Source organism: Erythrolamprus reginae, chromosome 3 (assembly GCF_031021105.1).
Source record: "Erythrolamprus reginae isolate rEryReg1 chromosome 3, rEryReg1.hap1, whole genome shotgun sequence".
NCBI lineage: Eukaryota > Metazoa > Chordata > Lepidosauria > Squamata > Dipsadidae > Erythrolamprus > Erythrolamprus reginae.
Window position 1 is genome coordinate 126,925,745 of NC_091952.1, and position 27,513 is coordinate 126,953,257.

General features: G+C 42.0%; 1 protein-coding gene across 4 annotated transcripts in view; it reads left to right on the forward strand.

Moving 5' to 3' along the window:
* Window positions 1–4,189: 4,189 nt before the first annotated feature.
* KYAT3 (kynurenine aminotransferase 3) overlaps window positions 4,190–27,513 on the forward strand; it is a 36,651-nt gene continuing 13,327 nt past the window's right edge. Inside the window, exons 1-8 of one of the 4 annotated variants that reach the window (XM_070746591.1) lie at window positions 4,191–4,331; window positions 8,980–9,080; window positions 12,413–12,471; window positions 13,273–13,417; window positions 17,823–17,972; window positions 19,515–19,601; window positions 26,321–26,446; window positions 26,547–26,667. In XM_070746591.1, coding sequence (XP_070602692.1) covers window positions 8,982–9,080; window positions 12,413–12,471; window positions 13,273–13,417; window positions 17,823–17,972; window positions 19,515–19,601; window positions 26,321–26,446; window positions 26,547–26,667 — 787 coding nt within the window. In that variant the 5' untranslated portion in view covers window positions 4,191–4,331; window positions 8,980–8,981. Of the gene's footprint in view, window positions 4,332–4,368; window positions 4,389–4,851; window positions 5,115–8,979; window positions 9,081–12,412; window positions 12,472–13,272; window positions 13,418–17,822; window positions 17,973–19,514; window positions 19,602–26,320; window positions 26,447–26,546; window positions 26,668–27,513 lie in introns of those variants that run through there. The other 3 variants (XM_070746592.1, XM_070746590.1, XM_070746593.1) reach the window with 3 other exon arrangements.

Below are 27,513 nucleotides of genomic sequence, written 5' to 3' on the forward strand. Positions count from 1 at the left end.
GTAACCTAGCAGGGTGCCATCTTTTCCTTCCTGTTACTGTTCCTCCCATCACAAAAGAAAACAGGTGGTGAGGGGGCCACAACTGTTTCTTTTTCAGGCATTCCAAAGGCTGACATTCAACTTACAAATCATACTTTCTCTTAGATGAGATGTCTGTATCTTAATAGGAATATTTCCCAGACTCTGTGTTGTAAAAGAAGCAGGTATATTTAATTTACTCTTAGCTACTAATTACAGATGAATGGGTTAATTGGCTTTAGTATACAAGCCTTGCAATTTAAAAAAAGTTTTGTTTCTCTCCTAAAGTCTTACTAATATATAAAGAAGTTTCTTAACTTACATTGTCTCCTTTAAAAAAATGAAACTGACAAGATGATGTAACAAAATCAATTAAAGGCTCTTTGTACGATGCAATTAGTTATGGTTAACTTCACTGTTGTTTATTCAATTGACCCAACTTTCTGGGCTTACATAAAATGCTGAACATACGCAATACCCACATAGTCTGCCTTTCAAAAATGTTAGATTCAAATGCATTTGGCTGGTTTCAATATATGGCATGAACACAATGAAATAATTAGTTGCACTGAATTGTGTTCTGGGAAATCTCCATAATATTGCCAAGAGTCAGACTCAGCCAACTGGATAACATTATCATCAAGGTATTGCAAGTTTCTTTGTTGCTTCTGCTTATCTGTCTAAAATAAAACAATCTGGTGCCTCCCTAGAAGAATCCTCAGATGATATGCATCTATTTGGTGCACATACAGTATAATACAATTTAAAGCAACCTTACATATACACATAACCAGTGATGACTCAGATAATAATTGCCACTGTTTTATGGTACCCTGCATGCCAACTTTGTTCCTACATCTATTAAAAACCTAACAACTACTCAATACTGGGGGGAAAATATTTTTCAATGTTGCACATGACAATTAGCATTTTTAATATATCTACAGAGTGGAACAATTATATAACAACAATGGCAGTAGTATCCAATAATAATAATAATAATAATAATAATAATAATAATAATAATAATTTATTGGATTTGTATGCTGCCCCTCTCCGCAGACTCGGGGCGGCTAACAACAATAATAAACACAACATGTACAATCCAATAATAAAAAACAACTAAAAACCCCTATTATAAAACCTAACATACACACAAATATACCATGCATAACTTGTAATGGCCTAGGGGGGAAGAGCTATCTCATACTTCAATGTTCCATACATTCTGACAGTTTTTGCACAATTAATGTTAAATTAATAATTACCATATTTTTGGAGTATAAATAATTCTTTATTGGCCAAGTGTCCATATGCTCTTGGTGTACATAAATCAAAATATATATTTGTCAAGAATCATAAAGTACAACACTTAATGATTGTCATAGAGGTCAAATAAGCAATGAGGAAACAATCAATAAGTGGAGGGAAATGGGTGATAGGGATGATGAGAAAAAACTAGTAGTAATAGTAGTGCAAAATTAGTGAATAGTTTTGACAGTGGTGAGGGAATTATTTGTTTAGCAGAGTGATGGCATTTGGGAAAAAACTGTTTTTGTGTCTATCATATGCCCAACATGTCTCATCAATTTTATCATTGTCTCTTTCACCTTTCAAATTCTAAATTGACAGTAAGTAGATAATCATATAGTTTCTTTATCAATTTTTCATTTTTCCCTAGCAGGATTTCATCTAATTCAGTCACCTTTAGGTTGATACCTTCTGCTTTTTTGTCTTTTGAATGCAAAGACAAAAGGGTTAGCCATCACTGCCCTCGAAAATGTACTTTAACAAGGAAAACAATAGGTAAATGAACCATAGCTGTTTCATCACAAATATACTGTATAAGAACAATTAGAGGGCTTTAAAAAATTCAATTAGTAGCTCATTTTAGAATTTCCCCCATTAAAAATCAAATTGCTCCTCTGTGGGGCGTGCCCCCCATGTTGGGAACTACTGTACTGCTCTAAAGTCTCAATCTTTAAAAATAGCTAATTAATGGAATATTGCCCTCTACTGACCAATTTGAAAATTGAAAAACACAATAGTGATTCTGAAGATCAGTAAAACATTTGAGGCAATTCAAATAATCAATATAACTGAAAATATTCTCTCCCCAGATTGTCTGATAGAAATGTTTTCTACTCGTCTATCCAAAATTCTTCTTTAGAGATGCCATGAATTACAGTTGAATGTAAAATATGTTCTGTTTTCTCTACATTACCATTTTACACAATATTGTGCAGATTGTTCTTCCACATTATCCTGCATTTTGTAGGAAGCAGCAATTTTCAATATTGAAACTAAAACATATTAATTCTTTAGACAAGGCTTGTTCATTTTAATCTAAACTAATTTTATTTCCATCTCACAGCATATAAATACACCACTACCTGTTGCATTATATCCAGCAACTGGTCCATCTGCATGATCTTATTTTTTATTAGCATTTTAAAAATTCCACCTTTATTAGTTTATAAGTAAGCCACAACTCGCTTCAGCAGAAGATCCTATACAGTAGATTCTGGCAGAGGAACAGAGCTTCTAAACATGATGAGGTTACCTAGTTTGGTAATGAAATATTTGGAAGAAAACAACCAAGCTCAGAGACCATGAAGGACCGTTCATTTCAACTGTGAGCTACAAATATTCTCCTCCATTAGCTGCTAAATCTGCCATTAAGATGCCTCAGCTACAGGCTTGACTACAGGGTGTGGGATGGATGGGGATGTACATCCAAACTGCATAGAAGCAGAGGCTAGGTGGGGATGGCTGGGTTGATGTGCCCATACTGAGCCTCTTTTACAAATAGCAATGATGTCATCCTCTTTCAGACTGTTTACCGAAGAATACTCTGAAATAATTTGTATATGTTCCAACAGAGATTTAATTTTCTAAGACAATCTATAAGTTTGAAAAAGACAGAAGACATCACTTTTTCTGCTCTCTCTCTCTCTCTCTCTCTCTGTGTGTGCGTACACACACACACATACACACACATGTTCATAGAATGTTTTAGCTTTAGTTACACAATTTACAAGCTTAGTTCTCCTCTGCTAAGATTAGGTATCATTATATGAAGAAAATTGCAACAGATTCGCTGCTTAATCTACCTTGTATATTGATAGTTTGGCTGCATTGTGCCACTTATGCCTACCGTTGCGATATTATTTAGAGACACCTCACATTCTGGACAAGCTGCTTCAACCCCTACCTTCAAAACGAGGCTATAGAGCACTGCACACCAAAAGAACTAGACACAAAAACAATTTTTGCCCCAAACACCATCACTCTGCTAAACAAATAATTTCTATGTCTGCACTATTATTAATCTTCCCATCATTCCCATCACACATCTCCTCTCACAAATGACTGTATGACTGTAACTTTGTTGCTTGTATCCTTACAATTTATATTGACTGGTTCCTAATATGATTGGATTGCTTATTTTTACCCGGACTATCATTAAGTATTGTACCTTATGATTCTTGTTGTGCTTATATATGCTTGTTGTGAGCCGCTCCGAGTCTTCCGATACGGGCAACATGCAAAACTAATTAATAATAATAATAATAATAATAATAATATTATTATTATTGATGAACTTTTCTTTTATGTACACTGAGAGCATATGCACCAAGACGAATTCCTTGTGTGTCCAATCACACTTGGCCAATAAATAATTCCATTCTATTCTATTCTATTCCATGTCTGATTTCCCCCACTCATTACACGTGGGAAAAAAATATACACTGCTCAAAAAAATAAAGTGAACATTTAAAAAACAGAATATAACTCCAAGTAAATCAAACTTCTGTGAAATCAAACTGTCCACTTAGGAAGCAACACTGATTGACAGTCAATTAATTTCACATGCTGTTGTGCAAATGGAATAGTTGTGCAAATGTAATATTCAATGAGAATGTTTCCTTCATTCAGATCTAGGATGTGTTATTTGAGTGTTCCCTTTATTTTTTTGAGCAGTATACTTCGTAAAAATAAAGGTCAGCCGAGGTCTCTCGTGCTAGCTTGCCTGACCAGCATGCAAATTTGCTATTTAAAAAAAAAAAAAGGGGGGGGGGGGAGCTTGTTCGGTCCTTATTTTTTGAAATGATCTGGTTCTGAAAATAGATCCAGAACGATGGACTGCGATCGGGTCTTCCATCCCGGCCGCTCTCGCTTCTTCCTTCCTAGGCGACTGTGTGATAAAAGGACTCAAAGGCAAGCCGAGTCCATTCCTCTCCGGCGATTAATTTGTTTTCACCGCCTTTTCGGGAACGACACGCCACATCCGGGGGAAGGAAGTGTGTGAGGTAAGGACGCAGCGTGGTTGCTTTTGGACGCAGAAAAGTGGCCAAACCTTTAGAAAGGTCGTTTCTTCGACGTCGTGGGGACGTTGAACGCGGGTCCCCGGGGGCTGTTGCTTCTTACTTTCCTTGGTTATGAAATAGCTCTCGTCGAGCGGAGAAGCTAGAAAAATTAGACGAAAATGGCCTCCTTGGGAAGTGGATTTAAAAATTAAAAAAAATCTGTAGGAGGACGGGAGAAAGTGAGAAAGGATTTGCAAAGATTAGGAATAGATAGTAGGAACAGCGCCCTTTGGTAGAGTACAGTGTGGGTTTGATCCAGGGAATTCTTCTTGTAAGATTTTTTTTTGATCTAGTTTTTTTCACTACACAAAAAAAATCTAGTCAGTTTTTGTCTAGTTTTAAGCACCTTTTAAATGCTATTATTTTTATAAGCAGTAATATTACCATTAAAAACACTTAAATTAGACATTTTAAAAATATATAGTGTGTCGATAAATGTTCATACTAGAAAACATTTTAAAAATCTTTGTGGCAGTGTAAATAGGCATCCTTTTACTTGGCACAAATTAACTATGGCAAATGCACAAACAAGATTGGCTTGGCTTTCACTCCTCCGCCTTGGTTAATAAATGTTTTGAGAGTTGCGTGGAGTGAGCGAATTTTACTCCTTTGTGCACGTTTACAGCAGTTCCCTTATATAAGATTTTTTTTAAAAAGTCAGAAGAGTTTGCAGAGTGGTGAAAATATCAATTCTTTTAAAGAGGTGAATGAGCAAAAGAAACCGAGGTATTTGAACTTTAAATAAAAATGTGCAAGCATGAACATTAACAAAAGAATGTAAAAATGTACATATCTCCGACTGAACTTCTGACAGCAATGAGGATGCAAGTATCCCAAATGTATGGTTTTGTGTTTGTCTTCTATGTGTGCATTTTTAAATAAAAAAAAATAAGTAAGTAAGGAAGGAAGGAAGGAAGGAAGGAAGGGGAGAGAGAGAGACAGAAAGAAACAGATATAGGTGTCTAGCCCTGGCACTAAAACCAATGATAGATGGGCATAAGTGTTGGTGATGACCTACAAAGCCCTACATGGTATCGGACCAGATTACTTACGGGACCACCTTCTGCGGCCGGTTAGGTCCCATAGAGTTGGCCTTCTCCAGGTCCCATCAACCAAACAATGTCGTTTGGTGGGGCCTAGGGGAAGAGCCTTCTCTGTGGGGGCGCCCGCCCTGTGGAATCAGCTCCTCCCAAAGATTCATACTGCCCCTACCCTCCTCACCTTCCGCAAGAGCCTCAAGACCCATCTATGTCGCCAGACTTGGGGCAATTAGACCTTGCCCCTCTGACCAATAAATGTAATGTATGGTGTTATTGGACTGTATGATTGCGTATTACATTAGTGTTTTTAGTTGTACAGTGATCTCTCGATTATCGCGAGGGTTCCGTTCCAAGACCCCTCGCGATAATCGATTTTTCGCGATGTAGGGTTGCGGAAGTAAAAACACCATCTGCGCATGCGCACCCTTTTTTTCATGGCCGCCCATGCGCAGATGGTGGAGTTTGCGTGGGCGGCGGGGAAGACCCAGGGAAGGTTCCTTCAGCCGCCAAGCAGCTGATCTGCTCGGCAGCGCAGCAGCAGCGAGCAGACGAAGATCGGGGTTTCCCCTTTGCGTGGGCGGCGGGGAAACCCCGATCTTCGTCTGCTCGCTGCGGCTGCGGCCGCCCAGCAGATCAGCTACTGGGCTGCCGAAGGAACCTTCCCTGGGTCTTCCTCGCTGATGCCCCCGCTCGCCCGCCTGCCGCCCGCCGCCCGCCAGCAAGAGGGGGAGAGATAGAGAAAGAGAGAGAAGGAAAGAAAGAGATGAGAGAGGGAGGAAGAGAGTGTGAGAGAGGAAGAAGCAAGATAGAGAAAGAGAGAGAGAAAGAAAGATGAGAAAGGAAGGAAGAGAGTGACGTCATCGGGTGGAAAAATTGCGATATAGCGTTTCGCGAAGATCGAGATCGCGAAACTCGAGGGATCACTGTATTTTAAATTATTAGATTTGTGCTACATGCTTATGTTTGTATCTATTCTGTGAGCCGCCCCGAGTCTTCGGAGAGGGGCAGCATACAAATCTAATTAATAATAATAATAATAATAATAATAATAATAATAATAATAATAAATACAGATATTCTGAAACCTTGACTTTGAAATTGCAGTGTGTGTTCAGTATAGCCCCTGAGCTCAGTGTAGAATATCTGTACTACATTAGGAGAATAGCAGTAGCACTTAGACTTATATACCCCTTCACAGAGCTTTAGGGTCCCCTGTAAGCAGTTTACAGAGTCAGCATTTTGCTCCCAACAATTTGGTCCCCTCGTTTTACCCACTTTGGAAGGATGGAAGGCTGAGTCAACCTTGAACCTGCACTATAACAGATTCTTTTTTCCCCTTTTGTTCTTCAAAATCAAGGCCTAAAGCGAACTATTCCTGAATTAATCAGGATATTCCTCTATTTAAGGATTCTATTGATTTTGCCCTTAGCATCAACACTTTCCTTATCTGAATGTTCTGTCCTTTTCCCTCTCTGTTCTGTTTGTTGGATAACAAGAGTTGATGGAAAGTGAGAAACACATGGAACAGCACAGTTCACTTTTGGAATAAGCACATGAAATAAATGGCATTGTATAATTTTATAACAGGTTGTAAACAGGCTGCTTAAGATTACATTTCAGATTACCTTTACCTTTCAAGTAAAACTTGGGTAAGATGGGTGGTGTGAAAATGTGATAAACAAATGAAAAAATATGACTTGTATCTTATATTTCACAATATGTTGTGGTTCCAATGCTTGGATTCCCTGGAATTAATATATATTCATAAACCTGTCAGATAATACAAGAAAATACAAGATGATAAAAGAATGAGTGACAAATGTAGATTGAATAATGGATTAACCAACGTTAAACAACTATGTTAAGGTTTGACCGCATTAAAAAAACAGTATAGAAAGTAAAAGAAATACTGTACATTGGTTGAGAGAAAGTGGAAAACAGAGAAAGTTATAGTAGGATACAGTTGAAAAATCCTGAAAAAGAGAGAGAGATGGCACATTTAAAGAGCGAAAAGCTTTTCATGGATTAATTTAAGAATTTGCAGAAAAAGATGATTTGTGAAGAATTGAAACATATAAAGTGAATGAAGTTGGTGTAAATTAAATTTATATATTGCTTCCTTTTATATTATGGCTTGCTTGACATAATATTTATTGCTTTTTTCACCTTGTGTAAAGTTGCTTAACTTGAAAGAGAATGAGTATACTATTATCATCATAAGACAGACATCAGGACTCATGTTTAGTTTTTATAAAAACCCGTATTCTAAATACTTAGATCCAATCCAATACTTTCTTAAAACTCTTTGACCCCGAGGTACATGCCTTTTTTGCTGCAGGGAGTAGGGGTTTTTTTGCACCGAACAATAGCACACAGCACAGAGCAGGATATATGAAGTGTAGATAACAAACCCTTTAGAGACACCATGGAAAAATATTTAATACGGATGAATAGAAAGGAGAAGAGAGATGGACAAAATGAGACAAACATAAGTCTCCCAAAAGCTAAGACAAGGAAATGTGACAAAATGTATGTAGCGCTTGGCTTCACTGGGACTATGGTGGGAGACAAGGAAAGACTGGTATATTTACTATGTCTAAAAATGTTGGCAGCGGACAGCATGAAGCCAAATAAAATAAGGTGTCATTTAAACACATTTCACCCCAACCATGATAACTTTTTTCAGCAAAGAACTTGCTGAATATTGCAAACAATCCTGGAGAAGAGTTGAGGGGGCATGAAATGTTTACTTTTTCCTAGGGGAGGCATAACAGAAAATAATCAAGAAACTCTGTCCTAGAGAATGAAATGGTTAGTGGCTGAGCTAGCAGAATTGGAGTCTTTAAAAACGGAAGGGATTTTTTGGGAAAGGAATGGAGAGATGGTCTAACATCTATCTCACAAAAAATGTAGACAGTACTGCATGTGGATATTTTTCCCCATTGGTTGCTGAATAATAATAATAATAATAATAATAATAATAATAATAATAATAATAATAATAATAATAATGTATTAGATTTGTATGTCACCCCTCTCCGAGGACTCGGAGCTGCTAACAACAGACAATACAAAATACAAATCCAATATTAAAAAACAATATTTAAAACCCTTATTAAGAAATGATAGCTGGTGATCCTGAGATAGGTTGGGAATATTACATTTCTGGATTGTTAGACTCTAGCCCCCTCGCCGATGAATGTATTGTGAGTTAGTTGATTGAATGGGAATGAGAGGTTTTTTTAATGGTTTTAGGTTTTTAGATTACAGTATTACCGTAATTTCAATTAATTGGATTTAGGGTGCAATATTGTTCCTTTATATGTTATAAGCTGCTCCGAGTCCTCGGAGCAGCTTACAACATAAACAAAGAAACAAACAAACAAATAATGCAGTGTGCTCTTGTCCCTTTTAAGAAATTATGACTATTAATGAATGGAGCCTTTCTATAAATTGTGATAAACTTGTGCAAATGGTGCAAATTTTGCCTGTTAATTGCCTCTGTTGTGTGTCTGTGTTGTTTTACATTGTTAAAACTTATTGTTGCACAGGAATGTTCTTAGCTCATCAGTACTTCAAGTGTCTTGGCATTAGAACATCTCTACGGAAGATTAATTATCCTTTGAGATGCTCCAGGTTTTCAACTTGTTCAGTATGTATTCAGTCTCTTTATAAATTTCATAATTGCACACACTTTTTGTTACGTTTACTATTGAATCACTAATGGCAGTTATGCTGCACTGCATAACTTAAATGTCTTGAAAAAAAATCTTTCCTTACAAATACTGCCGATATAAAACACAATAACTTCAATTTGTTGTCTATAGACTGCACTGTAGTATGTAAAAAAACATGGGAAAACTGGACTAAAATGGAAAAATAAATTTGGTCTTTCTGATCTTTTAAGCAGGAACAGAAGGCAGCTTATTTTAGATGGTTAGAATCAACAACCAAAAAAAGAGATGAAAAAGTAATGGAGGAGAAAGCATATGATTGAGCAAAGCAAAGAAACTTTTTCTGCATTTTCCTTTAATTTCTCTGAGGCTCTATTAAGATGTGCACTTGAGGTTCCCTCAGATCTCTCTTTCAATGCAAAACAGTGTTTATTAGATTAGTGATTGGCATTGCTGGCTATTCATACAAGGCCCTTCTCAACACTCCATGAACAATCCAAGAAGGCACAGCCGGCATAGATGTTATGTGTGGATATCTCTGACGCAGTTACTTTGAAACTTCAAATTGGCTTTTGTGTGTCTTGACACTTTTATATTAGAATTTAAGACTAAGTGCTGCTCTGTATACTAGCCCCTATGTAATTCTCTTAACATATCATGGTCTACATTTGGCACATTGGTTACATAGTTTGCTGTAATATTTTTTTGAGAAACTGTTAGAATGATTATTAGTATCCTGATATTATAATAAATGGTTTTGATGCTTTTACTTGGTTTATATATGTTTTATAATAATTTATCAATCCCAAAATTCCTAGTAATATTTAAAAGATTGAGAGAGAAAGAGCTAGAATAACAGACCGATTGTGTTGTGTTTGGGCCTGGGCCAGCCGTTGCTCCCACAGATGGGAGAGATGCGGCACAAAGTGAGTGCAAAAGCCTGGCTGACAGCCAGGGAGACGTGGCAGACAGCCAGAAGGATGAGGCCACTGGTTCGCAGGACTCAGCAGACAGCCCAGGGGATTTGGCATGCAGTCCCTCAGACAGTCTTTCGTCCTTGGATTCATCTGCAGCACAATTCATAGACATGCGTAGCAGAAGAGCGATGCAAAGGAGGGATCAATTGGAGGATTATTACAAGTCATCAGAGTAGCACCTGGGTTGGGTATGGTTCTTATACTGAGGGCTGGGTGTGGTTCCCTTAATGAGGGCTAAAGGTATAAAAAGGAACAGAGGCACAAGGCAAACTGTGGCTGTTTATCTGTGTTATTTTGTGGTTCCTGCTCTGAAGTTTCTGTTTCATGCCTTTGGAGTTTTCAACCCAGCTTTTTCAGACACGTGGGAGGTGAAACCTCTGGGACTTGCTGTTTGCTCCAAAGATTCAAAAGGACTCCTGAAACGTCTTTGCTCATTTCAGGTTGTCTTTGTTTGCTTTTTCCTATGTTTTTGTATGCTGCTGAAGTAAGCCTTGCACTATCATTGTTTCCTGACACTAAGGACTGTTTTGAGTAACCCTTTTTTGTTTGTTTAATACAAGTTTGCTGATTAGAAGAGCACGTGTGTGTTTGATTTCTTTTCCTTGGATTGTTACGCATTGCCTGAGCCCAGTCAGGAGGAACAGATTGTAACTACTGATTAATGTTCAAGCTTTAACTGTCAATTTATCAAGCCTGATCACATAGTTTTGTAGGGAAGCACGGGTATCCAGCTAGTATTTTATAATGTTGCTATACATAGATACTGGTAGATGCATGATAACCATTGTGCTATTCCATTTTGGAGTAAAAAATAGTAAAACAAAAATATTAAAGGTACAGTATACCATATTTTAAAAAATATTATAAGTAGCCAGCATCCAGAAAAGAAGTGCAAACTCCTAATACTATGAGATGTTAAAAACAAATTAAAATGTAGGTATATGTTTAATAACCCATAATACATTTTTAAATTGTTTAAGAAGTTCTGTAGCGATGTTAGAAAAGTACATTGGTTGACAATATAAATATATTTATAATTTTGTATGCAGATGATGATGCAGTGTTGGCCAAACATCTGACTGTGTTTCGGCAAACATTAGATTGTACAATGCTATGAAGTCGATTAATCTGAAAATTGGAGGTGGGGAATCCCAATAGGGAATTCCATGGGCGGAACTTCCTGGAGGCCACGTTTCGGCCGACCAAGAAGGACGTCTTTGTGATGTCAAAGCTCCGCCCATGGAATTCCTTATTGGGATTCTCCACCTCCTTTCCAGCCTCCAGATCGGCTGAAAACTCCACCGCCGATTGCAAAAACGGTGCTCCGCTGAGCGCCGCCGCCCGGCTGTAACCTTCTGAAACAGCCAGGCGCTTCTCGGCGGCCTCTGGAACCCAAACCTGAACTTCCGGGTTCGGGTTCGGGAGAACGCTGAGAAGCCCCCTGGCTGTTTAAGAAGGTGACAGGTGGGCGTTGGCGTTTCTCGGCGGCCTCCCGAACCCAAAAAGTTCAGGCTTGGGTTCGGGTTCGGGAGAACGCCGAGAAGCCCCCCGGCTGTTTTAAAAGGTGACAGTTGGGCGGCGGCGCCCAGCGGAGCACCATTTTGGTGTTTCCCCCCCCCCTTGCACGCATTAATCACTTTTACATTGTTTCCAATGGGAAACATTGTTTCGTGTTACGAACTTTTTGCCTTACGAACCTCCTTCCGGAACCAATTAGGTTCATAAGATGAGGTATTACTGTATATTTACAGTATTTTTTCATCCTCATTTTTTGTAGCAATCTTTACATGCATTTATTTTGATCTGTAGCTTCTTTCTCTTCAGCATCAAGCAAACATCCTTCTCATAGTTTTTCTGAGTAACTCTGTTCAAAGCAGTGTCCACGTTCTTTTTCTTTACATAGAGTAGAATAGAATAGAATAGAATTTTATTGGCCAAGTGTGATTGGACACACAAGGAATTTGTCTTTGGTGCATATGCTCTCAGGGTATATATATAAAAAGATAAGTTCATCAAGAATCATAAGGTACAACACTTAATGATAGTCTGTGTTTACATCCAGTTTCCATTCATTTGGTTCTTTATTACTTTTTCATATAGGCTGTATCTTACTTTCATTCTTGCTTGCGTCTTCAATGTTAAGTGAAATTTGTTTTATATTAGAATATAGTTGTAGTTCATGCTGTTTCATCAGTGAATATCAGACTTAAAGGGAAATATAAAAGGAGAGATGAAACACATTAAGATACCATCCAATAATAATGCTCTTTTTTGTCTCTAACAAAAGTCCTTTTATCTCTGATTTGTTTTTTTGTTGGTTTTTTTGCTGCTAGGCCATGAACTTTAAGCACAAAAACGCTAAACGAATTGAAGGGCTTGATGATAATGTATGGTAAGTAATAATGAATGAAAGCATTAATTTAAACAATCAAACCTCAAAACATTACAGTTTCTGAAGACAATGTGTGTAGGGTAACATTTGCACCTTCAATAGAACTTTGATTGCAGAAATTGGTATACTATGATTTGTATCATAGGGAGATAAATTTCTAAATAATAATTGAACAGCATGCTGTTGTTAAGAGTTCAGCTACAGAAATCAGCTGAAAAGTTGGCAATTTTCATCTCAGGACTTTTTTTCATATTTTTAAAAGTCCTCAGGAGTTGGCATTTTCTCTGATTTTATCTTTATTGAATTCTATTCTCATTATTGCATTAATAATACCAGAGGTTAAACAAAAAAAATATTGGTGATGTCTAAAGATTAATTTCACGTGCAATTAGAGGTAAGAGTAAATGCTGGCCAAGAATATTTCATTATTCAGTTATAGAAGGTTGTTGGGAAAAAATATATGAGTAAGGGTTTGAATATGCCATGAATTTTAATTTTATTTCAGGCTACCGAACCGGTTAATGAAAGAAAAAACAAACGAATAAATAAGCATACTTTGTTTCTGGAGGGATGAACTGCCTATACCAGTGATGGTGAACCTTTTTTGGTTCAGGTGCATAGGATACTCTTCCAGTAAAGTTAGAATAGTTATTTCAGACTGTTTCTGACTATCAAAAGAAAACATTTGAATTTGAAAAAAAAAATGCACATTGTTGCTATTTTTGTGTTATGATTTCCACAGAAGTGGAACTAGTCTTCCTTGGGATTTAATAGGATTGCAATAATTTCTGTGTTCCATAGGGTGGAATTTACAAAACTTGCTGCAGACCCCACTGTTGTTAATCTTGGACAAGGGCTTCCAGATATATCTCCTCCTAACTATGTAAAAGAGGAATTGGCAAAAGCATCATCGGTGGATAGGCTGAACCAATACACCCGGGGTTTTGTGAGTGTGATACATACCTGACTCTCTTTAAAGACCTTGCTTTAAATGAATAGCCTAGCCCAGTGATGGCAAACCTTTTTCCCCCTCAGGTGCCTAAAGCATCCGTGCGTGATAGCGCACATGTGCCCACGCCCATAATTCAATGCTCCCACGTGCACTGCCCATGTACATGCATATACAACTGCCCCATGTTCCCCAGTGCATATGTGCACAACTCCTTCGGGCCTCATTTTGGGACCAGCAGGTCTCCCTGAAGCCTCCGGAGGCCAGAAACGGCCTATTTCCAGACTTCTGGTAGGCCCGATAGACCCGTATTTCACCGTCCCCAGGTTAAGAGGCTTTGTTGGAGCCTGGGAAGGGTGAAAACAGCCTCCCTCGCCTCCCTGCAGGCTGGAAATGCCATCCCAGAGCCTCCACATGAACCCTGTACTTACCTAGCATCCAAAATGGGCTGAGTCTTTCCGGGGAGGGGAGGGGCGGCATCCTACTCACCAAAATGAGACAATTTCATTGTTATGTCTGACAGGTTCTATACCTTAGAACAGTGGTTCCTAAAGTGGGCGGTGCTGCCCCCTGGGGAGCGGTGGAAACACTTAGGGGGTGGAAGGAAGCAAGGGTGATGGCAGGGGGCACTAAGAGGGGCCGGAGAGACGGCAAGTAGTTCGCCATGCTTTTCCCGCCACCTGGCACTTCCGGCCCACCCTCGCTTCGCCTTGCCAATGCCTTGCCTCATCACTGCTTGCTCATCCTGCCCCCTGCCTGCCTTAAGCGCTGAGCCCGACCAGCCTGCCAGGTAATCCTGCTTCCCTGTTCTTGCTCTGCCACCACCTCCTCCTTTGCTTGCCTGCCACTGCCCCTTCACTCTGCTGATGCCTTTTCAGCTGTGCCTGTCACTGCCGCCTCCCTCCCTCCCTCGGCCACCGCAGAAAGAGCGGCTCACAGCCGTGAAAGACAGACGTGCACATATCCCATGGGACTAGCTCGGCTCCTCTGGGCTCTGCCTACGGCAATTTAAAACACATTTCTGCACATGAGGAAATGTCCAGTCCAGTCAATGAAGCAGTGGAAGTGATGTACTGGTGCCTGGAGGCTGTTGGGGTCTGGATGGGTGTCAACAGACTCAAACTCAACCCGGATAAGACGGAGTGGCTGTGGGTTCTGCCTCCCAAGGACAATTCCATCTGTCCATCCATAACCCTGGGGGGGGATTATTGACCCCCTCAGAGAGGGTATGCAACTTGGGCATCCTCCTTGATCCACAGCTCACATTAGAGAACCATCTTTCAGCTGTGCCGAGGGGGACGTTTGCCCATGTTCGCCTGGTGCACCAGTTGCGGCCCTATCTGGATTGGGACTCACTGCTCACAGTCACTCATGCCCTCATCACCTCAAGATTCAACTACTGTAATGCTCTCTACATGGGGCTACCTTTGAAAAGTGTTCGGAAACTTCAGATCGTGCAGAATGCAGCTGCGTGAGCAATCATGGGCTTCTCTAGGTATGCCCATGTTACACCAACATTCCGCAGTCTGCATTGGTTGCCGGTCAATTTCCGGTCACAAATCAAAGTGTTGGTTATGACCTATAAAGCCCTTCATGGCACCGGACCAGAATATCTCCGGGACCGCCTTCTGCCGCACGAATCCCAGCGACCGATTAGGTCCCACAGAGTTGGCCTTCTCCGGGTCCCATCGACTAAACAATGTCATTTGGTGGGTCGCAGGGGAAGAGCCTTCTCTGTGGTGGCCCCGACCCTCTGGAACCAGCTCCGCCCTGAGATTAGAACTGCCCCCACCCTCCTGGCCTTTCGTAAAGTCCTTAAAACCCACCTCTGCTGTCAGGCATGGGGAAACTGAGATACCTTCCCCAGGCCTATACTGTTTATGTATAGTATGTTGTGTGTATGTTTTCTTAAATTATGGGTTTTTAGTTTTAATTATTAGATTTGTATTGGACATTGTTTTTTTTCTATTACTGTTGTGAGCCGCCCTGAGTCTACGGAGAGGGGTGGCATACAAATTTAATAAATAAAATAAATAAATAAATAAATAAAAGGACGTGAGCATTGATTCCTGCCTCTGTGCAGGCAGGAGTGCGTTTTAAAATGCTGCCATAGGCAGTCCAGAGCAGCCAAGGCAGTCATACGGGGTGTGTGCATAGCTACCTCTCGATTGCTATCTCTCTCACACACATCAAGGGGGAGACTCAGGACAGGCAGAAGCCACCGGATAAAGAGGGAATCCTCTCCCGCAACAATCGAAGAGCAGGAAAGAAAAAACAAGACTTCAAAGCACACAAGGAAAGCAGCAGAAGTCTTTCTTTCTTTGCCCCAAACTCCGGCTCTTCGGTTTCCAAATCCAGCCAGGGCAGTGACCGCTCTGGACAAGCACTCTTTACTCGGCGCCTTCTGTTTGTCCTGATTCTCCCCCTTGCCGCGATGGGCATTGCATGGTGGGGAGAGCCGCAAGACAGGCATTATTCCTGGCACTTGTAATTCGGTCACGTTCCTCAGCATTGTGTCCAGGGCAGCCTGTTCTAAAAGAAAAGTCTCATGAGTTCAATCAAGCTTGATCAAACTCATCAGACTTTTCTTTTAGAACTGGCTAGCCTGGACACAAAGCTGAGGAATGGAATGAGCTACAAGTCCCAGGTAGGACGCCTGTCTCATGGCCTGTCCTGCCCCCATCCCAACTGACCAGTTACCCCCAAACTGTCTCACTACAAGACGGTGTCCTACCTAAGACTTGTAGCTCTGTCACGTTCCTTGTCTTATGTCCAGAGAAGCCTATTATAAAAGAAAACGTCTTGAACTCGCAAGACGTTTTCTTTTTGAAGGGCTGCCCTGGACACAAAACCGAGGAATTCAATGAAGCTACAAGTGTTAGGTAGAAATAGTGGACCGCGCAGCCCTCACTCCACCCCACCCGACCGGTCACCCCCAAACTGCATCCCACCGCGGGACAGGAGTCCTGCCTAAGACTTGTGGCTCCATCGCGTTCCTTAGTCTTGTGTCCAGGGCATTACAGTTGCTTAAACAAATGGTATCCCCAAACAATTCACTACATAATCTCTTCGGTGTTGTCTCCAGCTGCCCTGGACGCAACACCGAAGAGATTATGTAGCGAATTGTTTGGGGATACCATTTGTATAAGCAACTGTATTTGTAAATGCTTTGATCACAGGGTTGCAGAATTAAAATTGGTTCTCATGGGTTCACCAACTTTCATTACTGTAAATCACACAATGGAAGTAAATGATTAATTTCTAAACCATTTATTTTCATTAGTCTGCATGGATATCGCTGAATTGGCTGTAACAGCCAAATTATTTTAGTAATCTGCAGATTGCTGATAATCAGTTACTGATTTTTTTTTTTGCTGTATCAGGAGGAACAGCAGAATGTATATTTCTTTCCTTCTTCCTTCCCTCCTTTCTTTTTCTGTCTGTCTGTCTTCCTCCCTCCTTCCCTTCCTTCTTTCCTTCCTCCCACCTTTCTGCCTGTCCTTTTTTTCTTTTTCCTTTTCCTTTTCTTCTTCCTTCCCTTTCTTCCCTCCTTTCTTTACTACAAATAAAAGAACTCTTTTCCAACAGCGACTATAGCATGATAGACATAAGTCTCAATCTACACAATTGCAAGAATCACCTTAATGATGGGACCCCCAAGTACAACTTTAAAAAAGCCAACTATGAACTCATAGTTGCCAATCTCTCAACCCTTGACTGGCAAACTCTACTCTCTGGCTGTAACACTGCCGATGATCTCTATAACATCTTCTTGCTCAAAGTCAAAAGAACAATCAGACTATACGTACCACTGATAAGCACCACAATCAAGAAAAACAAACTACCCATATCAATAAGGAAGCTACAACCCCACCCCCACCCACCCCAAAAAATTCCTCTGGCAAAAAAACAAAAACCAGCATGTAAAAAACAAGTGCAAAGAAAAAATATTTGCTGCGAACTCCGCATAGGCATCAGGAAGGGCATCCAGCCAGTAAACGCTCAGCTCCATTCAGTTGCCCCGACTCTACCCTGAATAGGGACTGCAGGATTGCAAAAAGGAAGTTATTCTAAGGAAAAGATTCCCAAATTTTCTTGATTCCCAGCAGCCTGAGTTTTCACTAATTTTTTTTGTGGTACCCTTCCGCCAAAACACTTCCAAACCCACAGCCTTGCAAATGGATGCAGTAAAAATTTAAAATATCCCATGAGTCATCTATGGGCTTGTTGTGGTGCCCTGAGGCATTGCACAATTTGGAAACTCTTACAACTCTGGTTGTAAGGATTTGTGATCTATCTACTTATGGTTTTGAAGTAATGCATGCATCACTCACACATAGCTGACATTTTTTCTGTGTTTGTTATTAACTATTTTTCTCTCTCTTTAAAAAAATGTTCTCAGGGTCATCCACCGTTGGTGAAAGTTCTGTCTCAAGTGTATGAAAAAGTTTGTAGAAAAAAGATTGATCCTTACACGGACATTCTGGTGACAGTAGGGGCATATGGATCCCTGTTTAGTGCAATACACGGACTCATTGAAGAAAAAGATGAAGTAAGTCTTTATAATTAATTTATATTTATATTTAATTTATTATTTACTATTTATTAATTGGATTTCTATGCTGCCCCTTTCCGAGGACTCGGGGCAGCTCACAACATATAAAATATACAATACACAATATCTTAATCCAAATAACTATTTAAAAATTTAAAATCTGTATACGGTGGTACCTCTACTTAAGAACCTAATTTGTTCCCTGATCAGGTTCTTATGTTAAGTAGAAAAGTTTGTAAGTAGAAGTAATTTTTCCCATAGGAATCAATGTAAAAGCAAATAATGCGTGCAAACCCATTAGGAAAGAAATAAAAGCTCGGAATTTGGGTGTGAAGATGAGGAGGAACAAGGGAGGAGGACAGTCGCTGCCAAAGGAAGAAGGTGAGGTGAGAGGAATAAAAAAACTCCAAAACTTTAAGGCTTTAAAAAAAAAAGAGGCACTCTGAGGCGGTGAGAAGGAGCATGCGGTGCCAATATACCCGGCGCGAGGCTGCCTCCCATACATTACCTCTCATAGAGAGAAACCCAGGGAGAATGGCAGGAAACTGGCCGGACCTTCATGCTGCTCTCAAATTTCCTGGGAAATTTTTCTGGGCTCGGATTCTTAAGTAAAAAATGGTTCTGAAGAAGAGGCAAAAAAATCTTGAATATCTGGTTCTTATCTAGAAAAGTTCTTAAGTAGAGGCGTTCTTAGGTAGAGGTACCACTGTATTTTTTGTTTTATTAAAAATCAATTTTGAAATTAAGTCTTATCAACAATCCACTTACATAATGACCATTGCAGCATCCCTGTAGTCATGTGAACAAATTTTAGGCCCCCGGTAACCAAAATCAATGTGGAAGGCAGATTCCCTCAATGACCTCATCATTCACTAAATAATTACAGGGATCTACTTAAAAATGGTGGCAAAAAGGTAGTAAAATCAGGAATGTGCTTGCTTATCAATGGAAATTCTGGTCTCAGTTGTGGTTATAAGTCAAGGACTACCTGTATCTCCACAAGTCCTTCTGTTTATCTCCAACACATGCAATGCAGGCATTACCTCTTGATCTATTATTTTCTTTTTCCTTTCATACTTCTCATTCTGTAGGAGAAGAAAGGGTAAAAACCTGGGGGCAGAGTGAAAAGAGAAATTGGCTTAGAATCCCTTTGTAGCCAGAAGCTAAGTCTAGTTCCCACTTGAATGCTGTTGACTTTTATCTAACCAGGTGCTTACCATTAGTTGAGAAGATTCCTTTGCATGAGATTTTAGGATTAAATCAGCTGAATTGAACCTTCATATGTAGACCTGGCCTTTCATGCCTAACACATTCATTCTAAATTTGCAATAGCTATGGCATTTTACAAAAAGAGACACTGAGAAAGTCTGTTATGTAAGATAGCATCTCTCTTTGCTGCTCTCAAAAGACTTTGGTTTAATAGAGGAAATGTTTACAAATGTGTAAAGTTATCATTAGGTCAGACTGAACACTGCTTCTGACATTAGAAAAAAGGTAACTTTTTAACCCTTTATTCATGTAGCTGTATCTTTGTTTTAGGTAATAATAATTGAACCCTTCTATGACTGTTATGAGCCCATGGTGAAGATGGCTGGAGCCACGCCTGTTTTTATACCTTTGAGAAATGTGAGTACTGTAATTTTGGTGACAAAATGAAAGTTGAGAGAAACTTCTGAACTGTCTTAAAGCTTTGTGGGAAGAAAAGAAGGGAGAGATGAATACGCAGAGCTTGCCTAATTCATTCCTACATTTTGAATATCTGGTGTGATAGCAATTATTGTTACATTTCTTTACCTAAAACATAAGAAATTAAGAAAATATTTGCTTCAGAATTAATTAAAAATAAATCATAGGATTGTTATATCCTTAATTCTGTACTCCTCCCTATTTTAATATTGCTGGCTTCTGTCATGCATCTGTCTGTACAAACACACACACACACACACACACACACACACACACACACACACACACACAAAAGTAAGAATATACAACTGTGTATAATAGTAGTAAATCTTACCACTGTAACAGTGGTTCTCAACTTCTCCGTACTGAAGGAGCGGGTCCAGCAGTCACATGGGTTGCTCATGTCCAATCCGGTGGAACTGAGCCTAGTGTTAAAAAAGCTTGCCGGATCCGCCCCTTCCCCAGAATTCGCTCAGTTCGCATATCCTGCGGTTGTATTGTGATAGCTCGTTCAACATTCTAACACCTTCCCTTCGATCTTTTCCTTCAAAAGTAGTAAGAATTGTTTTACCATTATTATTTACTTGCACGGATAGCGCCAGCCGTTTGAGGCTCGGCTTTTTTTCCTTTGGAGAAGTTGCGGTTTCGTTTTCCCCCGGCGGTTTTGCCGTGTACGATTCCCGCTGCCGCTTGTGGATTCCTTTAATCCTTTGGCCTGGAGGTTTCGGTGCAAGTATTGATTTATTGATTCATTATTGTAATATGATTAAAGGGCTTTAATATACCTCCTGCGGAGTGAGACGCCTTTCTAGTCTCCTGGACTTAGTCGATCGCTTCCCTTTTAAAAATCCTATCTCGGAGCGATTTTTCGGCGCGAAGGCCTTCGCGCCCATTTTTAAATTTAGGCCTCTCGTGTTGGCCTTCTGCCAGCCGCGTAGGCCTCAGTCCACCGCGTGGATCCCGGAGCGGGCCTTGGGACGCCCAGGCTTAATTCTCCACCGGCTAAGCCTCCAACCAGAGTGCCTTGGTTTACTTAATTACAAAGTTTAGGGAGGCTGGGCCCCGCTGGATCTGGGGACACGAACTCTGGGTTTGCCCAGATTGCCCTCAAGTCTCAGCAGCTTCGAGGCCTCGAAGCAGGATCCATTCCTCTTGGGAAGTACTTGAAATTCTTCTCCTTAATTATTCAGTTATTGGCTCAGCCTTGTCTTCTGTTAATTGTCAGACTATGGCTACTTTTCCCAAGAGAGGCACAACTAAAGGTCCCAGAGAGGCCAGGCCTACAGGCGATGAAATTACTAGTATCCCCCAGGCCTCTTCCTCCTCTTCTCCAGGGGCCCGCCCCTCGACCAAGGTCACCAGGGCCGAGAAGAGAAGGGACCTAGCCCTACAAAGAATCCATGATAAATCAGCCAAGCGTTTGAAAGTACAGGCCCAAGTACTCAGTAGCCAAGACCCCCCAGAGGCTTCTAGTCTACCTCCTTCTGGGGTCCCTGTGTTATCTCTGGATGAGCCTAACCTAGACAGACCCCAACCTAATCTATGGGGCATAGGTCCAGAGGAACCAGATATGATTGAAGATTCCCCCCAGCCAGGATCCTCCCAGGCCTTTAGGGATTCTTCTGCCATTCCTGCTGATATTTCTAGTTTACCTCCTGAGTTCCAATCTATTTTTTCTGTGTTGTCCAAGGCCATTGATGCCAAACTCTCCACCATCAATGAGCTTTCCGTACCTCCTCCTCCTCCTCGTCCCTCCCGCCCCTTGGGTTCCTCCCCAGCGGTCAGAGCTCCTATTCAGGAGGATTCAGATTCCTCTCAGGACGAATATGAAGATTTGGAGGATGATGAGGATCCCTTTCAAGGCCTCTCAGATGATGAGGAATCCCAAATAAAGATTCCTTCTCCAATTACTATTTTTCCTTCTCAATTGTTCAAATCTCTCCTTCTCAAAGCTAGAATTTCTACGGGATTAGCGGCCCAGGAGAAACAAGCCTCCACTTCCACTGATCCCCCGGAGGAGAACTTACCTTACTTCACAGAGGAACAGGAGGATAACGAGGTAATTCCTATGCCTAAATTGTTTAAAGATGCCTTACTTAAACAGTGGGATTTCCCAGCCTCTGGCCTTAATCCCTCCACCAAGGATAGAAAATTGTACAAACTTTCCTCTTCCTATGAAGAGCTCCTCTCCTTTCCTAAACCGGATGAACCTGTCAAGATCCTTCACTCGGCAGCGGCTGTGCCAGGCGAAGCAGAGGAAGTCCTCCGCCCAGAGGACAAGCGGATTGAACAAATGCTCAAAAGAGGATTCACCGCAGATTCCTGGGCCATTAAAAGTTCTGCAGCAGCTTCCTTTTTCTCCAGAGCCATGCTTCTGTGGCTTCGCCAACTTCAACAGCATATTCCTCCCGATGACTTGAGAGGTCAACAAGACTTCAACAAGGTCTTTGCAGCTGCCCAGTACGTGGCTGATGCCACCTTGCAATCTACTAGATTTTCTGCTAAGTCTATTGCAGCTTCTACAACGGCAAGAAGACTCCTATGGATTCGCCCTTGGCAAGCGGGAGTACGCCAGAAGTGGCAGTTATCCCAGGGTCCCTTAAAGCGCGACCTTCTTTTCGGTGATCTTCTGGATCCACTCCTCACGGAAACCACGGACAAGAAGAAAGTCTTGGGCCCAACCACCAAAAAGGCTACCAAAACGCAGTCCTTTCGTCGCCCAGGGCGCCAGCCAGATCAAGCGGCTTCCTATCAGAGATCTCCAGGTCAGTATTCCCCCCGCTTTCGTTCCCAAGGTAGGAACTCCAGGGGCAGAGGGTTTCGCTTCCAAAGGGGAGCGTCCTCTAACAGGGCTTCAAAAAAACCTAGATGGTAATTTTTCCTCAATTCCCATAGGGGGTCGCCTAGCCCATTTCGCCTCTAATTGGCGTCTCACCTCCAAGGACCCCTGGGTCATTGACACCGTTCAAACAGGCCTTCTGTTAGAATTTGTTTCTCTTCCCCCGAAACGTTTTATTGCCTGCCCTTCTCCCAGGTCATCCTCAGATTGTAACCGTATGGAGGAGGCCATCTCTCATTTATTGTCAATCAGAGCCATTCAACCGGTCCCTTCCGGTCAGAAGGGCCTAGGATTTTACTCCATCCTATTTATGGTGCCAAAGTCCTCCGGAGGTTGGAGAGCTATTTTGGATTTAAAGAAGCTGAACCTATTCATCAAATATAGGAAGTTTAAGATGCACTCCTTATCTTCTATTTTGGCCGCCATCCACACGGGAGATTTCATGGTCTCCTTAGACCTCACTGAGGCCTACCTCCACATTCCTATAGCCAAATGCCACAGAAAATTTTTACGTTTTTCCTTTCAAGGCAGGCATTTCCAATATAGGGCGATGCCATTTGGCCTTTCCTCGGCCCCTCGGGTCTTTACAAAGCTCTTGGGGTCCCTGGCGGCCTATATCCGGGCGTCTCCCATCCACATTTTATGTTATCTTGATGATATTTTGATTCATGGGAACTCCCTAGAGAAAGTGATTTCAGACCTGTCTGTCACCATGTCAGTCCTTCAGGACCATGGATTTTCCATCAACTTTGATAAAAGTCATCTCCAACCTTCCACATCCATTTTACACCTGGGTTCCATTATTAATTCGGAATCCTCCCAGGTTTTTCTCTCTCCCGAGAGAAAATTCAGTATAGGGGAGTTAATTTCCAACATTTTATCCAAACCTTCAGTATCCATAGTAACTCTGTCTTCCCTTTTGGGGAAGACGGTGTCATGCATAGGCATCATTCCCTGGGCTCGCCTTCATGCTAGGGAACTTCAGTGGCTCCTATTACCCTTTCAGAGATCGGGGCACAGCAACTCAAATCGTCGCATTGTCATTCCACCAAGTGTTCGCAGATCCTTCAAGTGGTGGAAGTCTCCGGCCATGGACAAAGGATCCCCGTTCAGGTGCCCGGATCAATTTGTCATCACCACAGACGCCAGTCTATCGGGATGGGGCGCCCACGCCCAGGGGATGATAGCCCAGGGCACGTGGTCCCCGGAGGAAGCTTCCAGGCCAATCAATTGGCTAGAATTAAGAGCCGTTTCTCTGGCTCTGAAACATTTCTCTCCTCGCATTCCCAACCGGCACGTTCTCATTCTCACCGACAACATTGCCACAAAAAGCCATATCTGCAGACAGGGGGGCACGAGATCCAAGGCTCTCATGAGGGAGGCCCTCAAGTTAGGCCTTTGGGCGGAAAAACATCTTCGGTCGCTCCTAGCCGACCACATCTCGGGGAGCCTCAACGTCCAGGCGGATTGGCTATCTCGAGCAACGATAGACCCAGGAGAGTGGAACCTCCATCAGGACCTGTTCCATCAGATCTGCCTCAGATTCGGCCTACCTATTCTGGATCTCTTCGCGACCAATGCGAACGCCCAACTCCCTCGCTTCTTTTCCAGATTTCCATCCCCGGGAGCGGAAGCAATCAATGCCCTCCGGAGCCCATGGCCGCCAGGCCTACTTTACGCCTTTCCTCCAATTCCAATTCTCCCGGACGTGATCCACAAGGTCCTCACCGAGAGGGCCCGAGTGATCCTAATCGCCCCTCATTGGCCCCGCCGACCCTGGTTCGCGGATCTCCAACAGCTGTCCGTTCAGGACCCCTGGCGACTCCCCGTTTCGGGGGATATGCTGCGGCAGGGGGCCTCATTCCATCCAGACCCGGAGTGGTTCCACCTCACCGCCTGGCTGTTATCAGGAGAGACTTAGAACTGCGTGGTCATGACCCCGATACAGCGGAGGTCATTTTAAAGGCCAGAAGGAGTTCGACCAATCGAATCTACGACCACACGTGGTCCAAGTTTCACCAGTGGTGCCTACAGGAAGGCCTCTCCCCTCTGTGCATTCCCATACACAGAATCATCTCCTTCCTTATGCAAGGCTTCCATAAAGAACTTTCTACCAGCACCCTCCGGCGTCATCTGGCAGCCATTTCATCTGTCCTAGGGGGCCCCCGCAGACAGCCTCTCCGATCCTTTCCAGAGGTTCAGGAATTTCTCAAGGGCATAGCCAACCTCAGACCTTCCAAGGTCCACAGGTATCCATCTTGGGATTTGCCTCGGGTTCTCCATTCCCTCACGCAGGCACCATACGAACCCCTAAAATCAGCGTCCCTAAGGTACTTATCTTTTAAGGTAGCATTCCTGGTGGCTATTACCTCTGCTCGACGCATTTCGGAGCTGGCTGCCCTCTCAATCAGGCAGGACCTTTGTCAGTTCCATCAGGACAAGGTAGTCTTGCGACTGGACCCTACCTTCTTACCCAAGGTCAGTTCCATGTTCCACAGAACTCAGGATATTGTCCTACCTTCCTTCTGCCTCCAACGAGACCATCCCTTGGCAATTAGATGGCACACTCTGGATCTTATTAGAGCGCTGAGAATCTATATCCAACGCACAGGACCCTTTCGGAGGTCAGAAGCACTGTTTATAGCCTATCACCCCAGAGTCATGGGGACCAAAGTGTCTTCAACAGTAATAGGCCGTTGGATCAGAGGGACTATATCTAAGGCCTATGAATCGGCCTCCCTCTCAGTTCCAAGGAACATCACAGCGCATTCCACCAGAAGCGCAGCCACCTCGGCCGCTTGGGCGACGCAAGCCCCGTTGGAGGAGGTCTGCAAAGCAGCCACTTGGGCCTCGCCAAATTCTTTCATCAGGCACTACAAGATTGATGCTTACGCTTCAGCGGACGCTGCCTTCGGCAGAAGGGTACTCCAATCCGTTATCTCACACGATAGCAATCTAATCCCACCCTAGGGACCATCTATTGGGTATGTCCCATGTGACTGCTGGACCCGCTCCTTCAGTACGGAGAATAGGCGTTGATTGCTTACCTGAACGCCTCTTCTCGTACGGTGAGCGGGTACAGCAGTCACTTCCCGCCCTTGTATGTGTCTTCCTTACCTTTCTATAATCCTTTTTTCCTCTAACAATAAGAGTTGAACACTACAGAGCTTCACAGCTGAGCCTAGTCTATGGATTCGCGAATTCTGGGGAAGGGGCGGATCCGGCAAGCTTTTTTAACACTAGGCTCAGTTCCACCGGATTGGACATGAGCAACCCATGTGACTGCTGTACCCGCTCACCGTACGAGAAGAGGCGTTCAGGTAAGCAATCAACGCCTATTTTCTAATGCCGCAACCCATTAATACAGTTCCTCATGTGGTGGTGACCCTCAACCATAGGTCTAACACCAATTCTCCCAACAGAGCTTTAAGCTGATTGGCAGGAAGGTCAGAGGGACACCCCCACTGTAAATGCCTGATTGGTCAGATTGTAAAAATATGTTCCAAGACGCCAGAATAGAAATTTAGTTCCTAACACCATGGGGAATTTGTCTTTTCCCATGGTCTTAGGCAACCCCTGTGAAACGGCCATTCGACCCCTTGGTCCCCAAACTACAGCCCACGGGACGGGTCAAACTAATCGACAGGCATTTTTCACAAATGTTAAAAAAATAAAGTTTTTTTAATTCTTATGAACCTCTTTCATAAAGTGCTATTTGAGTTTATTTGTTGAGTCTGGATAACAATAAAAGTTATCAGTTTAGGAGATTTGGCACTGGGCAGTTGTAACAGTTAATAAAATATGTTCTGTTTTATTCCAGAAATCTGTGAATGGAGAGGTTGCTTCTAGTGCTGACTGGATCTTGGATCCCATTGAGCTTGCAAATAAATTTAATTCCAAGACCAAAGCTATTATACTGAATAACCCTCATAATCCCATAGGAAAGGTGAGCGTCCTGTTTTGAAGTTTGCATCATACACACACACACTCACAGTACAGTATATACTGAATATACTGATCAACATGTTTCTTTCGTTTAATTTTAGGTCTATGCTAAAGAAGAGCTCCAGTTGATTGCTGATCTTTGTATTAAATATGATACATTGTGCATTAGCGATGAAGTGTATGAGTGGCTGGTTTATACTGGAAATAAACATATTAAAATAGGTACTAAAATTTAAAATGGTATAAATGGTAGATGATGAGAAGCTTAAATACATATTTTAGTTACTGCTTATAAGAAGTAGATTTTACCTAAAGAATGTTCAAGCAGGCCCTTTCTTACTTTAGATTTGGACCTTCTCAAGTTAGAAGTCCCCCAAGGCTGGGGTGAGCTGTGTTGTACATACTCCTGGACAGTTGGAGGATGATGAAGATATTGAGGACTCGGATTCAGATAGTGTTTATGAATTAGTGGGGGGCCCAGGGTTTCAGGTAGTAGAACAGGTGGGAGGCCAGCCACAGGATGGGGCTATGAGTTCAGGATCTAGCGAGGGAGAATCAGGCGCTCACTGGGTTAACCCTAAATTCAGAAGGGCCCAAAAAAGTAGAGAACAGGTGTCTGGAAGAAGATATTAAGGAGAGGAATGGGTTAAATACTGTAGTGATGTATTTGACACGTCACGGGGTCAGTGGGGAAGAAGGGTGGAGTTTCAACGTTGCCGAAGAGAGAAATTGAGGTTTTTCTTGCCGCTCCCAAGTAAGCAAAAGTATTCTGTGTTGATTAACAGTCAGGGCTGCTGTTTTAGAAATCATGCTGTTAGGAAAATAAATCTTGTTAAGTGGAGAAGGAGAAGGAATGTGAGAAATGCAGTTAAGGGAGATAACGGACCAATAGATAAGTGCCTGTATGAAATGTGTTTGAATTCCAGAAGAGCAGAGAAATAAATGGAGTTTCTTTATTCATGAAATAATGCATTTAATAAGAGTTATTTGTAATTGCTAAATTTCTACCAGAAACCAGAACAAGCTGTAATTCTGCTTGTCTCTTTCTTGAGTGATTCCGCATTAAAT